The sequence below is a fragment of the Dendronephthya gigantea genome, unplaced genomic scaffold, assembly GCF_004324835.1.
Source record: "Dendronephthya gigantea isolate DGI-Jeju-01 unplaced genomic scaffold, DenGig_1.0 000042F, whole genome shotgun sequence".
Lineage (NCBI taxonomy): Eukaryota > Metazoa > Cnidaria > Anthozoa > Malacalcyonacea > Nephtheidae > Dendronephthya > Dendronephthya gigantea.
In genome coordinates, this window is record NW_021163052.1 from 618,742 (window position 1) to 636,520 (window position 17,779).

At 38.9% G+C, this 17,779-nt stretch overlaps 3 protein-coding genes across 3 annotated transcripts; 1 reads left to right on the plus strand and 2 right to left on the minus strand.

Moving 5' to 3' along the window:
• Window positions 1–3,415: 3,415 nt before the first annotated feature.
• LOC114526960 (putative peptidyl-tRNA hydrolase PTRHD1) lies at window positions 3,416–4,288 on the minus strand. Its single transcript, XM_028548507.1, has 2 exons — window positions 4,095–4,288; window positions 3,416–3,694 (listed from the first exon to the last, which is right to left on the minus strand). The coding sequence occupies exons 1-2, from the start codon at window positions 4,284–4,286 to the stop codon at window positions 3,524–3,526; spliced, it is 363 nt and encodes a 120-aa protein (XP_028404308.1). The 5' UTR covers window positions 4,287–4,288; the 3' UTR covers window positions 3,416–3,523.
• Window positions 4,289–5,085: 797 nt separating this feature from the next.
• On the plus strand, window positions 5,086–7,926 carry LOC114526966 (14-3-3 protein zeta-like). The gene is made up of 5 exons (XM_028548517.1): window positions 5,086–5,512; window positions 5,791–5,941; window positions 6,924–7,087; window positions 7,298–7,393; window positions 7,516–7,926. The coding sequence occupies exons 1-5, from the start codon at window positions 5,213–5,215 to the stop codon at window positions 7,558–7,560; spliced, it is 756 nt and encodes a 251-aa protein (XP_028404318.1). The 5' UTR covers window positions 5,086–5,212; the 3' UTR covers window positions 7,561–7,926.
• A 1,220-nt stretch (window positions 7,927–9,146) lies between these two features.
• On the minus strand, window positions 9,147–17,677 carry LOC114526942 (protein argonaute-2-like). The gene is made up of 19 exons (XM_028548489.1): window positions 17,338–17,677; window positions 16,414–16,703; window positions 16,199–16,252; window positions 15,346–15,619; window positions 14,753–14,893; window positions 14,244–14,415; window positions 13,517–13,700; window positions 12,956–13,078; window positions 12,851–12,878; window positions 12,463–12,665; window positions 12,122–12,209; window positions 11,774–11,933; window positions 11,413–11,503; window positions 11,106–11,174; window positions 10,829–10,954; window positions 10,622–10,756; window positions 10,446–10,547; window positions 9,855–10,057; window positions 9,147–9,550 (listed from the first exon to the last, which is right to left on the minus strand). Exons 1-19 carry the CDS (start codon window positions 17,354–17,356, stop codon window positions 9,457–9,459), a joined length of 2,556 nt encoding a protein of 851 aa, XP_028404290.1. The 5' UTR covers window positions 17,357–17,677; the 3' UTR covers window positions 9,147–9,456.
• Window positions 17,678–17,779: the final 102 nt, after the last annotated feature.

The following is a 17,779-nucleotide window of genomic DNA, read 5'->3' on the forward strand; positions in this document are numbered from 1 at the left end:
TTTACCGTTTTTCATACATGTCGGTACGAGGAAAACGCGATGGGAAAACCGCGGTAGTATGCAACGAACACCACTAGCAAATATTTTCGGTATAAACTCGAAGCGAATATTATCGATGAGACACAAAGAGTTCATCTTGTTGCTTGAACGCGGGTTTCGTAATACTAGTGTCAGGGGAAACAGGACATGAATTGAGAAAAAAAAAGTTAAAAACTTGCACTTGCGAGTGTTTATTTTGTCGAGGGCGTGCGATATTATAAACTATCCTTCGTTGGGAACCTCAGAAATGTTTCCAAATCGGCCTTCAGTTTACCTATATGCCATGTCTCCAAAGCAATATAGGTAAATATATGTACATAGTTGAATAAATGTACCCTAGATATCCATCATACCATTTTCAGAGCGGGTTGTTTATATTTGAATTGGGGGCAGGGCGACCTATTGTATTCAATCCAGTCATCCAGAGTGTGGGAAAAAAAGGCGTGTAGTCGGTGACCGTCGGTCAGTCGGTGAGGAATACTTGTGGGCGCCATCTTGAACAATTTCCGAGATTACGATAGAAAGTACCTGAACAAATTCCGAGCGCATTTTTGGAAGAGATTTCGGTACTTGTTTTCTTAATATGGTTCTGCCGCAACCTTTGACCGATCTTGACGGAGGCTCTTTGAAGATATTTTTTATTTCAAAACCGGAATGAAGGTGGTTTAAAGTTACAAGACACTTTCTGGTTCGCCCAAAGAATCGCTACCGCGCGCGCTGAAATCAAACCTATCTTGAAAACCTTTACCATTGACTACTTTGCGGTGTTCACTAGTCTTCTCCGTTCTGAGAAAAATTTCGCTCTCGGGTCGCAAAACAAGCGGGCAAAAAAGCCGCATACAATTTTCTGAAACGATCCTAATCAGCGAAATTAAACAGCAGGTTGAACATCAGATAAAAATAGGAATTAGATTAATAAGACTCGGTAAAGATTTTCCGAAAAGGCCTCTCTTCTCCAGTCTCAATTCACAGACAGTCAGACACTGCGGAAATTGGTATAGACTTAGCCGAAAGTCTCAATACTTAGACTTCAAACTTGGTGGGAAAAACGATTTATAAATACTCAAGAAAATATGTCTTGCACAAAAGATTTGAAGCTTGCATACGGTAAAAACGAATTGCCTGAATTAATAACCTTGTGTATACTTTAAGCCTCAAAATGGCCGTTTCACAGCGGTCAGATGTGTATGAGCTGTCAAAAGATTGCAGAATGCGTATTCAGAAGAAAAATTGAACTTTTTTAAGATATACAAAAGGTTTCTCTTTGATAGCGGTACAGAAATGCACAATTGCATGTGAAACAGCGATTAGATTTTCGGATTGAAATGTCTTAAACACCAATTTCTGTGGTGTCAAAAAAAAGCGAGCGCATGAATCGCCATGGTTGGTGAAATTTATACCTTATCAATTAAAAACCTTTGGAAAATGTTGCGTAAATTGATCAAGCCGCATTGATGTATCATGCATGCTGTGTGCAATTCACTTGATAATAATAAGTTATGAAAACCGTCCTCAAAAATTGCTTCATGGGCCGGTAGTTCGAAAAGAGTTTAGGCTTAAAAACGACCCCGTAAGCTTTTGTATCGTGTTTAAATAAAGTCATTTTTCGAAATGGAAAACAAAATTATCTATTTATTAAAAAAATGAGCTGAAATATTTCGATCATTCAATGTAAATGGTTTAATTGTCAATGGAAGTACATATTTAATGCATAAGATGCAGGTTCAGTCATTCACAAGATGTATGAGAGTATTTATAAACTTTGGCTTATTCACCGTTTAAGCTAAACGCCTTTCGAACAACTGGCCGCCCAGGAATGAACATTTAAAGTCATATTCAAGGAAACTATTTTTAATACGGTTCCTATTCGTGTGCTGCCCTAAAGTAAACAACTTGTCAAGAGAGAGAGAGAGAGTGCTAATCTTTATCTTCAGAGCAGGTGGTCAGGTTGTAACTTCAAATTCACAATGCTTTTACATATGGAGTTACGTAATCATACTTATGACCAGATGTGCGTTGGTCGTAGACTTGAGTTGAAACCTCACCTCGTAAGCATTGAAAAAATCTGACAGCAATCGCTAGATATACCGGTTGCAGAACAATGAGTATTAGTGTATTACGTTATTTTAGTTTACGTTATTTTAGGCTAAAGTGCAGGGGAGTTAATACATTGTAGTCTCAAATGCTGACATGCATGATTGAGACTTTTAATCCTATCAAGGGTATCACTCATGTGGCCAGATATTGAATTTCCTATTGTCTTTGAACCCCCTGGAAGATGGAGGAAAAACGAGCCTCGAAACCAGCGGCTAAAATATAAAATGCACACCACAGTGTTTTACATAGATCAGTGGCTAAACACTGCTTACTTTGTATTTATCTAATTATCTTTAGCGCATGAGTACGAGGCTGTTCGTTGTGACATTGGGGTCTGGGATGCCTGGGGGGAGGTGGGTACGGTAGTTGAAAATCAGTGTATAAGTCCTGTATAATGTCTCCAAATACCCACCTCCTGACAGTATTGTTACGAACCTAAAGTCCCGTTTACACTGCACTTAATTTATTGGCACAGCACGGCTAAAATGGGTACCTGTGTTCAATTTTTTTAGTGTTCAGGCTACCAAAACAAAGGCCGAGCATAGATGGAATGGGCCGCACGGGTACCCATTTTAGCCGTGCTGTACCAATAAATCGAGTGTCGTGTAAACGGGGCTTAAGTCGGTGCAAGACAAGTATGTCGTCCGTGGTCCAATTCGTACGCGCGACACGAAGATGATAATGAAGTTAAGGACGAACTTCGCAGACGAATAGCCTTGCGATTCTAGAGCTCATTGATTGCATTTCTAGCATAAACTAAAGCAGTTTTTCAGCGACTGGTTGCAATGCAGTCCTTTTAATTGAAAGGTAAAAAAAATGTATTCTTTGCCCCGTTGTCTTTGCAGGCGAAAGACAAGAGGGGGGGGGGGATACCCCTAGTTCTGGACCTCCAACAAACTATCCTTCCATTGGCAATGTTCGTCCATGCGCAAATCCGTATTTTTTATTAACCATTAGCCATTACAATGGGTCGAAAGAAAGGATTTTGCATAAGGTTGTTTACTAGCATCTTTCAAGATTCTCTTCTTTTTGCCAGAAAACTTTGACGCCCAATTGCAAGTATTCAGTCAATAAACTTGATTTTCGCAGTGTGAACGCACTTCAGAGAGACCTTGCTCGAGCTGACAATGAAATGCGTTAAAACTCCACATTTCCAAATCGAAACCATCCCTAAGTCTGTTTACATCTCAAAAACCGTATTGAAAAGCCAAGTCTAGACAAGGAATGTCGTATAAACACAGCTGAAACTATGATATACTGTAACGAAAGACGTTGCAAATCTTTGTGCAATAAAATCTTTATCATATAAAATTTATAGTGCATATCTACTTTGGTATTTGTTCCAACGCGAAGAAAATCATTACCTAACGTTAATACAAGATAACGACTATTGGTACAATTTGAATTTCTTAAAGAATTTTGATATTTCCTCTCGTGGGTATGGCTTGGTTGCCAAGCACGTTGCATAGTTTTCAGGTTGCTCGACCCATAGTTTAAAATCCATCTTATTTTCACTAAGTTTCGTCGATAGTTTTGTTAATGCCTCTTCGCTTGGGACCTGAAATAAATTGATGTTGGTTTTAGAGCATGCTCTTCAGGAAGAAACTCGTAGTTGCGATTTTTTTCTTTCGATAGATGTGAATGAGAGAAATGATCACTGAATAAGCAACTTTTTGGTGATTTTATTTCACATGTTTTAGCATGTCAACTCGTTAACATCAAGCGAAAGAAGAACTATGTACATCTATCGTTACATAACATCAACAAAAAGATGAAACCGAATCAAAATATGGTAGAAAGGTTTAGTTTAAGAGGGCTTCAGAGCTAAAGTGTTAAAGTGAGAATTGCAATGGTTGCTATCCTGTTGTCCTAGTACAGAATACAAGCTCTGAGCTGCATTTTTAATTGTAGTTACATATATTTATAAACACAGTGGAATATATAATAAAACCTTTAACCTCAACTATAACTTTATGCATTCGATCCAAATCTTGCACATAATCAACGGTATAAGGATCATCTTTATACGACACAATCACAGCAGAACATGCGTGACATGCTTGGGCGATAACAGCGCCGGCTGGCCAGTTTAAGGTGGAAGACAAGTCTTTCCTAATTGCTATGTATTGTACAAGTTTTCTGGTCGCCATATTGTTTTTGGCGGGGTTATCAGGGGAAATTGGACGGTAGTTCGGGTAGTTACGGGAACTCGTTAGAGAAACCACACTAATCCCTGATTGTACCTAATGAGTTAAAGTGGCTGGTTGGTGACTTTTCGACCATTTGGACTTTGGTTAGTTGTTGGAACTTCCTCTAACTGTATTCTTCGAGGCGCTGATCCCCATACGCAACTGAATGTTCAAAAGAACTGACAACTAGCGTTCTAGCAAACCTAGCGTTTTATCCACGCTTCCGATGTTCTCAAAAAACCACCCACCAACACGGAGTTGCACAACCCCTAATTTTCAAGCTATATCCATGGAGATCGTCTTCAAAATATATGATACCATTGCTCTTGGTCCATATCTTTCTCTAATGTCTTTGCGACTCTGCGGGCCTATACCCGCAACTCCCCGCGCAAGACGCTTATTGAGTACGCCCCTGACTACGGACTTAGACAAGATAAACAAGAAAACAAATCATCAAAAACAAGTAGCTAAATTAAGCTAATCGAATCAGCACATATGTAAAAAAGGACAAATACTTAGATAGCACTTCTCGCTACAATTGAAATATTACGGTGTATAAAAATCAGGTGAATTTAATCAGATTTTTTTAAAAACACTCCAGAGCAATTCTTCTATCGTGGATCGTTGTGATCGCTTCTTTTTTAAACGCGGGAAATGGCAGAAAATGGAAAGTTTGATGGTATATAAAGCGATGACGTAATGCATCATGCTTATACATTTGATATTATTCTGGGCACCCCCCGCTCATGTTTCGCAGGGCCGTCGTCATCACGCGTGCTGTGTGTGAATATATTTCGAGCCTCTTCTGTCTATTGGCAAAAGTTTAGAAGGATTTTAGAAAGGATTTTTTCTTTTCTCTTCTTCGTTTTAAATTTAGTTGAGCAGCAATGGCAATGAGCGAAGTCGACAAGCATGTGGCGAAGGCTAAGGTCGCCGAGCAAGCCGAGAGATACGACGATATGGCCGATGCAATGAAGGAAATTACAAAGATGGGCCATAGCTTGAGCCCTGAGGAGAGAAATCTTTTGTCGGTTGCATACAAGAACGTTGTTGGGGCCAGGCGATCGTCGTGGCGAGTCGTGTCTAGTATAGAAGGAAAGGCAGACAGTACTTTAAAAAAGGACATCGCCGCGAAATATAAGGCGAAAATTGAGAAGGAATTACAAGAAGTTTGTAATGTCGTTCTGGTAGGTACATGCATAATTCGACTTAACAATATGGCGCCCCACCCTCAAAACGACGATTTTGCCGGCAATTGACCAGTATAAGAGCACGTTCGACTGCTTTTTTCAAGCCTTCCTTCTCGGTAAGTTCTGAAGTAACCCTCGAGCCCGAAATTGGCCCTTTTCAACGATCGCTTTTCGTCGAACATACGTGCGTCTTTCGAGTCAGTTGCAATGCAAACAGTGTTTCATGTTTTGAAATTTCGCCGCCCTGTGACATTTGACGTTTGTATTTTTTCTAGGGACTACTGGATGATCATCTAATAACCGTTGCCAAATCAAATGACGACAATGAAGCGACGGTGTTCTACTTAAAAATGAAAGGCGACTATTATCGCTATCTTGCCGAGGTTGAAACCGGTTCTAGCGACGAAAATAAGAAAAAGCGCGACGGTAGGAAGTGCGAATTTTTTCGTATAATTTTCATATTTTTGTCCTCTTTTTATTACCAAATTTAAAACGTATACATGGCAGGACCCTTCGTACAACTTTGGAACCATTTGGGATACTAAAATCTAGCGATATTCGTCCTTTAAATTGGGATTGAAATTCGTTTCTCTTTCAATAGCTATGCCAGCCTAGGAATTTTGGCGTGCACGCTCGTGGTGCCGTGATTTTTAATGTTTCGTGTTGAAAAACTGAAACACATTGTACAATCGCAGTCTCGTGATATTGTGAGAACGTCTATCCTTCACGAAATTCCATGAAAAAAAAATGCGTTTCGAGAAAAAGAACCAAATTTGCAATTGCTTGGTATTTTCTCATTTGTTAATTGTGGGTATTGTTATTCCTCAAAGTACCGATCAGAATTCTTCTCAAAATACGGGTTACAACGTTTGAAAATTTTAAATTTTGACTTACACCCTTTGTGGGGAATAGTCACACGCTTAGTTTGATGAGAGGTTGAACCATTAACCCTGGAGCAATTAATGGTCACTTTTTGAAATACCTACATTCAAATTATTTTGTTAACAACATGCAGTTTTGTGGACCTAATATAACTTACAATAATGTATATTAATACCATTCTTCTGTACTCAAACATTGCATCAAAAGCATTTTGTTAACAAACTTTAAAAAATCCTTAAAGAAGTACATGCTTTTAAAATGGATTCAGAGGTGAAACTAGTTTGGGCAAGTTTGGTCGTAGCTCCGCAGAAATGTTTTGTCCAGTTCTATATTGCAGTCTGCTACACATGAGCAAAATGTGATATATATATTTATATGTCAGATTTTACAACAAAATACTATTAGTAAGGTGTCTTTGTCACATACGGCAATACGAACAGGACACACACTTTTGCGCTACCTGTGGTTAGGCGCAGTGGTATTTTGGTGTGGAAAAGTGAAAAATATGTATTTAATCTGTTTACAGAGGTTGTGGAAAAGTCAGAAGATTCTTATAAGGAGGCCTATAAATTGGCAAAAGAAGCAATGGCTTCAACCCACCCAATCAGACTTGGGCTAGCATTGAATTTTTCAGTTTTTTACTATGAGATCAAGGATTCTCAAAATGAAGCCTGCGATCTTGCCAAGCAGGTAACAGATTGAGTTCTATGTGACTTTGCATTTCTCATTTAAAGCAGGTAATTAGGTTGCTACTATAATTGCCATGGCCAACTAATTTGCTGTTTCGTTGTGACTGTCAAGTTTGTAGATAGTTAGGATGCACGAGTGCCTGTACATGTGAAGGCCAACGCATTTTTCATCCTTCAGTTGCATTTGTTTTAATTCAGCATCTTTCTACAGGCTTTTGACAGTGCCATTGCTGAACTTGATGAATTAAAGGAGGATTCTTACAAAGACAGTACTCTGATCATGCAATTGTTAAGGGATAATTTAACAGTAAGTAGTGAACTGATTTAGTTGTTCAACCTATTAACAAACATCATTTGTAGAGACTAGGGCATTTCTATTTACAAAATAAAAGTTTCTTGGATTTGGTACAATTTCCTTTTCTTTTCTAGTTATGGAAGAGTGATGTCCAAGGTGACGAGAATGGCGAAGAGTAATATTAGATATGGTTAAACAAACGTAAAAGACAGTTGTTCTTTGAAGGATTACTTTACTGTTAGTTTTATTGCTGTTGTACGAATATCCAAATATTCAGTCTGCTTATTTTACCTAAATCTTTATTTTGCCCCAAGAGACAGTCTTAATAAGCATGATGTGAGAAATGAATGATTGATATTTGTTTACAAATTTTTAGTTTCAACATATGCTAGACTCTGACCAGCATTGCATGCTTTCTGCACGGATGTGTGATTTGGCTTATTTGTACATCATCATTTTCACTGACATGACTTGTAAATTGTAAACTTTCCCTCCATGTGGTTGATGATTTTTTGTGATACTGTATTAAAAATTCTCCAATATCATCTATCATTTGAACTTCTTTGTCTTTCCTATGATATATAATAGAATGTTGTCAGGACAAAAGACTGTTGTAGCTTTGATGTGTACTTTGTAGTTAGCACAGCATTTTAAAACCCCAGGGTTTCAGTTTTTTTGTTTTAAAGACCAAGAAATTATGGCAAGATACACAAATTCTGGTGATATTTCCAACTTTATCCCAAAGGCCACTGATCATGATTTGAAATAAGTCAAAATTTTTGTCTTTTAGTAACTCAATTATGTGTTGGAAATTATTGCAATAGATAAATCTATAATAATTTTAATTTGTGAATAAATTTAAAAAAATAATGCCGGTAAACCTCACGACATTTGTCGTTAACATCCACCAAGACCCAAAAAGTACACGAAGTTACTTCTAACATTCGTCGTTAACATCCACCAAGACCCAAAAAGTACAGGAAGTTGCTTCCAACATTCGTCGTTAACATCCACCGGGATCCAAAAAGTACACGAAGTTGCTTCTAACATTCGTCGTTAACATCCACCGAGACCCAAAAAGAACACGAAGTTGCTGATAACGCTTACAAAGTAGACTAATTTGATGGTTAGAAGGGGCAGCACTTTGTAACCGTTTTTGCGGCTACGATAAAAGGAAATAAAGCGAAATAATTAACATTTTCTCGAATTAAGAGTCTTTGTCATATGAAAGTTGGAATGAGGAAAAGCAGAGATATTAATATGTAAAGAATGTTTGTTTCGTATGAGTATAAAACCACTGAACCATGTATATTAGATGGACTAAGCGCTCTACCTATTTAATGATTTTTAAAGCTGGATAGGACCACCGTTGCCACGTCATATAGGTCCTTGCCCTCATACTCTAATAGGTCACGGGAAATAAACAGAAAATGGAAAACGATGACATAATTCAGTTTATAAATTTGACCGGGAGAAATCAATATTCTATCTCATGAATCAAACGTGTATGATGCGATAAGAAAAGATCGCGGTTTTTACAAAGGTCCGAGCTTCAACGACATTTGGCCCGAAGATGAAATAAACTAGAGTGAATTGTAGCCTTCAGATAAAATGGGAAACACAAAATCAAAGTAGTATAGATTAGTGGTACCAGCATTACTAAGCTCTGGTAAGAATGGATTGCTTCATCCATTAAATGTAAATGGAGTAAATTAGCATATGACAGTATGAATTGTAAGTGTTGACGAGATTCAATCACGACAAGAATGAAAAGACAAGAAAGAAAAATATTTGACGTTTAGAACGCCGTTTATTTTTAATCCCTACCTACCAAGTAATTGAGCCTGTTTTATAAACGGCAAATATTTCTATGAAAATAAAATCCACAAATGGCTATCCCTAAAATATTTATACAACTAGCTAAAAAAACACCTCCGTTTTATAGTATATTTTGTAACAACGCTTATCAGCTGGACCACAATGTACCAAACATCAAAACGGTGGGTTTACTTCTATCCTGGATGTCTTGGGTGAGATTTGAAAAATCTACGCCAGTCGCCTACAAGTGTCGTTGGTCAAGCAAAATACATGTGCTTCAAGGAGTTTGGGTGAACCTGCACAGCGTGGGCTTGAAATTCTGCACTTAAGTCTTTCTTCGTATCCGAAGGGCTGGAAATAAACGTGGAAAAAATGTCAGTTTTCTTAAAAAACAGGATTTTGCTACCGGATAAAAATACACACACGGAATAAACACACCACCGGAGTTAAGAAACACGGAATAAACACATCAACGGAGTGAAAAAACACACGGAATAAACACACCACCGAATAAAAATACACACACGGAATAAACACATCAACTGAGTGAAAAAGCACATGCACGGAATAAACATACTACCGGGTGGGCATACTACCGGAATAAAGAGTACCGGAATAAAGTATACTGGAATAAAGAGTACCGGTATTTACTCACCTCTCCTTCGTTTCTTTCTCTTGCAAATGATATCTCGCCCTGAAGGCGACGAGATGAGCGTAAAATGCCGGGGCTGGAATAGAGACGGATCTGGAGCAGCGGACATACGTGTGACACAGTTGGTAGGTCAAAGCCTGAATCTCGTCCGCAGTGAAATTGTTATCGTCCCACAAAACGTGATAATGGGACGGCCGGCTTGTTCCCTTCATGTCAATTGGGATAAAATGGAAGAAATAAAATTGAAAAACGAAATGATTCGGAAAGGGTCCATCCAGTGAAGGAAAATACAACTTGAGTGCTGCGGAGACGCAGACCCGGCGAGAAAGGTCTACCGGATTTAGGTGGGTCAGTTTAAAGAATAATTGAATTACAAGGAATGAACTGGTCATTAAGGAAGGTTGACAGTGAAACACTGAATAAAACATGGCAAAAGAGTAAGTAGAGTAGTAAGGCTGGCATTAGTAGGAACAGTTGAGAACAGTCAGACTAGCAGTACAGCAACGAAGCATTAATAAAAGTGGTCCAGCCGCAGGAGGTTTGAAAACACTTAGCAACTCTCACAATTATCCGCACATGCTGTTGTTTACCTACCTGAACTCCAAAGTGGCTGCAAAGATAGAAATCAAATTCTGTAGGATGCGTAATACCGCTGTCCACCATAGTTCCCGGCGGAATGTTGTCACTACGACCACACTAAAAGAAACACGAGATTAACAGTTAAGCGCAAGGATTAAACAGAGATTAAAGCAAATCTGATCGGGTCTAACCTGATCCTCTTTCTTGACGCAAAATAATCTCGTATGGTGACGTTTTTGTACGACGATGAACGTGATACCAGGCTTGTACCCAGACTCCAACTTCAAACATGCCTCGCGGACGGCTTTCAGTTCGTGTGAAATCACCTGAGAATACGCAACAAAATTATTGAAAAACACACGACCATTAAATTCTCCCACTCGATAAATTGCTCTTACTTGATCAAACTGTCCCTCGCTCACGCCATCGCGGTAGAAAATGATACGACACGGCTTGTGAATGGTCGCTTGATAGAACTGGATCAACAATTCCCGAACCATTGACGACAGTTCCCCGATGATTTCCTGTGAAGAATATCACAACGTCACGTTTCTGAACGAGTTCAAAATGTGTCCGCACGAAACTGAGATGACGAAAATATTGGTCTCAGCGAACCGCATACCAACACGCGCGCGGGCTGTCCCGGCAAATTGTATCCGGGATTTTTTCTCTTACCTGGCGGTGCGTCTGGACTCTGACGGACGCACTGTAGCGGCTTGGATGTGCATCCATACTGCCGACAACCTGTAACAACAAATTACACCTAGTTAACCACTTAAACGGCTTTTGAAGAAGGTCTATAGGAAGCATCTCCCCCCACGAACATGTGTTTCCCACCCTTCCCTCGTAAATTACTTCGCAACATCACTCGATATCGCACTCATTGTAAACAACCTCGCCCCCAGGCTCCAGTACGTACGGCAGGTACGTGCGCGAAGAACGAGGGCTCAAGATAAAACAAAGCTCAGTTGAATTCGCTTACAGCTGCAATCGATGGCTTCTTCTCGTCGCCTGCGGCGGGGTGCGTCACGTCAGCGCCGAAGAATATCACAGGCTGTTTGAAGAACGGTGGCCTGGAAACGAGTAATATATAACGATATAAGTTTATGTTCTTTACCGACCACCCACAAGGCCATCATGTGGGTACGAGGCACGCAAGATCTGGAGGAGGGGAGGCTTTTGTGGGGCACTAAACATGGCAAATGTCTGTAAATAAAAAAATACGGGAAAGTGTTCTATCAGCTGGAGCATATTTTATTACCACTTTAAAAGTCGAGGGGCGGTGGGAGACGGGGGGGGGGAGCGTACTATACCCCCGGCTCCAGGTACGGCAATAAAATTACCTGATCTCCGGAGCCAAAACTGTGTTGATGCCACCGAGTTTTACGTTGATTTTCAAACAAAGGTTTGCCAGAGTTTGTCCACTAGGGTTCATCACGTTCTTTAGCTGAAGACATTGCGTCGCTACACCAAGTAACGTGTCGCCAATACGCTTGACCTCCGCTGACAAAATGACAGGAGAACAATGTTATAGCTAAAAGCCCGCGGTTTAACAATCATCTTTCACTTCATTTTATACTGATTATGAAGGATATGACACAGGAAGTCAACTGCTTTGCAAGTGGGCAGAAATAGTCCTTCCCTAATAAGCAGAAATATTTTTAGTGACATTATACACGAGCTTGACCTACCATAAACCATGCTCTTGCCATTTAGGACGACTACGATTAACTGGATGTCTTTAAACGAGGCTTTAATTTGAGTGAGCAATGGTCCAACCTGCAATGAAATTTAAGATCTATTAACTATCCAGTAATCACACTGAGATCAAAGGAAGTCTATCCAATACTAATCTAGAGATCAGTGATATCTAAATTTGACTTGAATCCGGATATCATTACTCATTTGAGTCATTCCCGCTACTCTGTTGTAATATAATGCAACGAACGAGTGGTAATAATAATCCAGTTTCAATCTACACGTCAGTAGCAATGAATACAGTTCTAATCTAAAGATCAGTGGCTCTCATTACCTCCTTATCATTTCTAGCATATCTGATGAAACAAGGCTGAGGCGAGATTGGCATGCCGGAGTCGTTCCCAGTCTTCGCCAGTTTCTGGGTGAAATTTCTCAAATGATCTTCAGTGCATTTTCGCGGGTGTGCGAAACAGGCAATGGCCCATTCCTTGATCTCCACACCGTGGAACAACTGCTTCCCTTTCATCACCCACACCCCTGAAATACGAGAAACCTAAATATAATTCAGGCGGTATAATCCCCCCTCTTTAAACCCTTCTGAAATCAGTTATCATTGTTCTACATTTTTGTCACGCTGTGGTACAAGAATACTTTATGGAACGCGGGAACTCTTATTTTCATACATTCAGATCAAAACTTCCAATCTTGCTATATTTCCTTACCATTTCTCGGAACTTCAGTGACTTTTTCCTAGAATGGAGAAGGTTAAGATAAGATTATCTAACTTCGAGGGAAAGTATTTTAAACGACTTCCAATTGGCACTTACCTTGCCACCAAACACCAGCTTAGGCGGAGGTAAAACTCTCCCAGTGACAGAGACCATTTGTTGTTGAACAGTAATGCCAAATTCTTGACAGTGTTTGTCGTTGGAAAAGTTGGCTTTGTGCATCTGAAAAAACAGCAATTTTAATTGGACCTCTAGGAAGAACAGTTTAGAACTGATAGAACTATCCAGTATAAATAAAGTTAGTTTAGTTTAGGTTTCCTCCTGTAGTAACACTTAATCAATAAGAGATGATCCTTACTGGACCTCTAGGAAGAACAGTTTAGAACTTATAGAGTTATTCAGTATAAATAAAGTTAGTTTAGTTTGGGTTTCCTTCTGTGGTAATACTGGATCAATAAGAGATGATCCTTACTGGACCTCTAGGAAGAACAGTTTACAACTGATAGAGCTATCCAGTATAAATAAAGTTAGTTTAGTTTGGGTTTCCTTCTGTGGTAACACTGGATCAATAAGGGATGATCCTTACTGGACCTCTAGGAAGAACAGTTTACAACTGATAGAGTTATCCAGTATAAATACACACATTTTAGAACAACTCACCAGGCTAATTATCTCTTGTTGTCTATCCGGTGCTGGTTTCGCTGTACATTTGATCATCTTTGTTGTCTGTTTGTCAGTTAATTTTTTCGTACACCGCTGACCAGATACAATCGAACACACCTCCAAGGGCAAGAAAGTTTGCTTCTGTGGTTGACCGACCTGGAGACAAGGCAGATGACCGTAACTAGAGAAAAATCAGAAGGTGAGATTTTAGAGTTTTGTTCTAAACTGTCCTTCCTAGAGGTCCAGTAAGGATAATCTCTTATTGACCCAGTGTTACTACAGGAGGAAACTTAAACTAAACTAACTTTATTTATACTGGATAGCTCTATCAGTTCTAAACTGTTCTTCCTAGAGGTCCAGTAAGGATAATCTCTTATTGATCTAGTGTTACTACAGGAGGAAACTTAAACTAAACTAACTTTATTTATACTGGATAGCTCTATCAGTTCTAAGCTGTTCTTCCTAGAGTTCCAGTAAGGATCATCTCTTATTGACAAGTGATACTAACTGTGTTTGCAATAACAGTTTAAACACATGGATTACTATTTTTTACTTAAATATATTGTAATCTCTGATTAGTCAAGTCATTTCTATATTAAGAAATCTTGGTGGAGGAGAGATTTATTAATCTAGTATCTTTTGAATGTCAAGCACACAGAGGGTTATTTAACACGAGCTTATGTTTCAAGATTCAGGCAGATTTTATTATGACAAAGCTACATACAGCAACTGTCTCTTGTACTTTTCCAGGAAATATCTCTGCACAGTAATTTCATCACTCTGTCCGTTCTCACGTGTTCTTGGAAAGGTCAGTATGCACGCGGGCTCACGTGTCACACTGAACACCCGATACTTTCTCTTGGCCTCGCCACAATGACTGATCTGCACTTTTAAACCTGGACAAACACGAAAACTCAATTAATTCAAGCACTGAGCAGTCTGAGCTCTATGTGAACTGGAACAACAATTTGAAAGACCAGTCCCAGTCTATATCCATTCTGTCCGCACGGTCGACGATCGCGGGCTTAAATCCACGGGCGATCGATTTCACTAGGCATCCATCTTTGTTGTTTTAAATCCATATACATAATCTTAACAATCCCATCAATCTAAACTTTAAATGCATCGAAGAAACTATTTCTGTCTTCATTTTTTTGTTATGGGAATGGTTTCCCGGGCGAAGTTTGAACATAAGAATACATTCCTTTTTTTTCTGTTCACACTGTAACGCACCTTTAATTTCTTTCGTAAATTTCACTCGGTCATCTTCGCTTATGCCCGATCTAGGATGCAGCAATCTCTGTGGATTTTCACCGATGATTTCCGAGAGAAATTCGATGACTGAGATTGCCTTATGAAAGGCTGTTGCTGAGGCTGCAAGGACGAAAAGAAAAACTTGACTTAGGTCTGATTTGCAGTACACTGTCTATATTTGTGTGATAACGGTTGGAGTTTTGCTTAGGTGAATCCCCACTCCGAAAGGATCGATGAGGGTAAGTTTACCTTGCGCATTTTGCTACGATTTTACGTGCGATTTTCTACTTTTGAGCGATGAGAACAAGTGATAAATAAGCTACAGGGGCGTTTGGGCGAGTTTTTGTAAAGAGCCAGTTAATTAATGTACACTTGTAAATTCTGCCGCGATTTTCGGTTCGATTTTCGCCTTTCGATAGATGCAAACGAGCGAATAGTTATGAATGCTCTAACGTAAGAAAGCAAAAACTCATTCACTCATTTACATCTTCCATAAGTTGAAAATCGTAAAGTCTTAAGGTGTCGTTTGAGGACCCCGTAATGCACTTTTTCGTTTTGTTTAGCGAACTTACAGTCGATATTCACGAGCATTTTCCATTGTGATGGTCGTACGCTCTGATGAAATCCAAACCACACTTCGCGCCCGCACTCCAGATTTGAGGAGTTCACGTCGTTGATTGGTGGAGAGAAAAACGATCGACCAATAGAAATGTACTGGGACGAGAGGAAATATCTCAAGACGACATCAAGGGCTTGGATTGAGTCGAACGGAATCATTTTCAAACGACCTTTTAATGCTTCTTCCAATGCAAACATGCTGACGAAAGTCACCCACTTTACAGAGACCTAAATGTTTAGGATTATCAAAAATTAGAGAAAATAAAATCCATACAATGAATCACTTCTCCCTTAAATTAAATTGAAAACTAGAAAAATCGTCAGTATGCAGCTAGGGTTATAACAACTTGAATCTCCAAGGTTTTGATTTTCACAACACAGCATTGCAAACTCTGTTTATGTTTTCTCAGCAAATCACACCCAAAATTTAGTACAAATTGAAAAGTTTTTGAATAGTTGATGAATATTTCTAGGAATTCTAAAAGGGATGGTCCATTCCAGTGGATTAGGTTGAAATGAAAAGGGGAAGTACATGTAGGGATCAAAGAAATGTTTTATGGGGCAAGATCTTTTTTTAAGTGAAGCAAACATGACTTAAAAGTATTAACTATTACATAATATGAAAAGGTCTAAGGGGCAAACTAGGGGGTACAACACCCCTTTCCTGTCACCACCACTATCCACTGTGCTTCCTTTGTGGGCATTTTTTATAAGTGTGTGATAATCATGCTGATATTATAAACCTAATTCAGTTATTTAGTGGAATTATTAAAGAAATTCTTAAAGTTTGTAGAAACTTTACATCACCTTGAAATGCCGTTCTTGGTCGTTATCTCCTGGGATTGTGACAAGAAATTCTTTCTGTAAAAAAATGTCAATTGTAAGTAACAGAAAAGAACTTTCTTGAAGCATTTTAAGCATTTTGAAAGTCAAAATAATGCAACTCTTAGCATATGTTAAATAGTTAAAACACACTGCAGTATTTGAAAAATCTACACTTGTAAACATTCATAACAGCATACTTTTTCTTTGTCAATGGGTAAGGGGCATCGACTGTACAGATTCTTGCGACCATCATAAACAGGTTTCTGGCCACCAAACATCTTATGGTATTGATCGACCATCGTTTGAACAACGGCATGGTTAACTGCCCTTGGACATTTGTCAGGAGTGACTGTAACATTGTAATGGTGGATATCCCCTTTGGGAAGCTTCAACTCAAAGAAATTTGCTTGAAGCTGTATGTCCCTTCCTTTCGTTCCATAGCCCGGCCGTTTGGGAGAAACAACCGTCTCTATTGGAAGTTTTTGTTCTGTAATAAAGTGATTGAACATAAGACACAATGATCCTTTACCAGCCGACTATGCTGCACAGGGAAAACAGGACTCATCAAAGGTAATGCAATCCTCTCTAAATCCATGTGACATAACCTTTCAAAACTGTTTTCATAACTAAATTAAATGTTCATGCTTTTGCACAAAAGAAAACGGTCAAGTTTACACTTGAGGCTAATAATACCCAACCTGCAGTTGTTCTTAAGATCAACATGTCACATTGTTTTAAATTTAACAAAAACATATAAATTTAGCTTGCCTATAAAAAATGGTTCGACATTTTATACTTCAATTACAGTACATAAAAATTTAGTTTGATCTATTCTATTCATGAGCGGAATTTTAGCTGAATGTATCCAAATTATTGAATAGTTTTCGTTTGGTAAACAGCCTGAAACCAAATACTGTTTGCCTCCAAAGTAAACTTAAACGTTTTCTTTCGTTTGCTGTCTACAAAGTGCACAAAAAACCCAGGAAATATTTGTCCGTATTGTCTAGACGGCGCCGTCTGCAAGGCGCTGAGGCATCAATATTGATCAAATGTGAATTAACATGAGTTCAAATATGCACCAAAATTGACATGGAATTCAAAGCGGTTTTCGATTCTGTTACCTGGTGCAGCAGTCGCCATCCTCGGGGTTGGCCTGGCAGCCGGCCAAATGGCCTTAAATTCTGGTTTTAAAACATTTTTCAACACAGAAGATGATGAGACAAAAAAAGTTCACTCTTTGTACGGCTCCATGTTTTTTAAATCTGAAAGTTGAAACAGCAATACAAATACACAGTGGCAAAAACGGAAAACTTCATATAAGAAAAAGTAACACGGTTTTTAAAACACATAATGTGGATGGGGTTGAATGTTGATCTTTTAATTTTGTTTGTTCGCAAAGCTGTCTACTGGAAAAGGATTTTGTCGTATTTCCTTTGACAAAGTTGACTAAAAAATAGATTTCATTTGTGGTTTCATGCAAAGCAAAACCCCTCCTACCTTCTTACTCAGTTCTTAGCACTCCAACAATTCAACTTGTTCCAAAATCATTACAATTTAACGAAA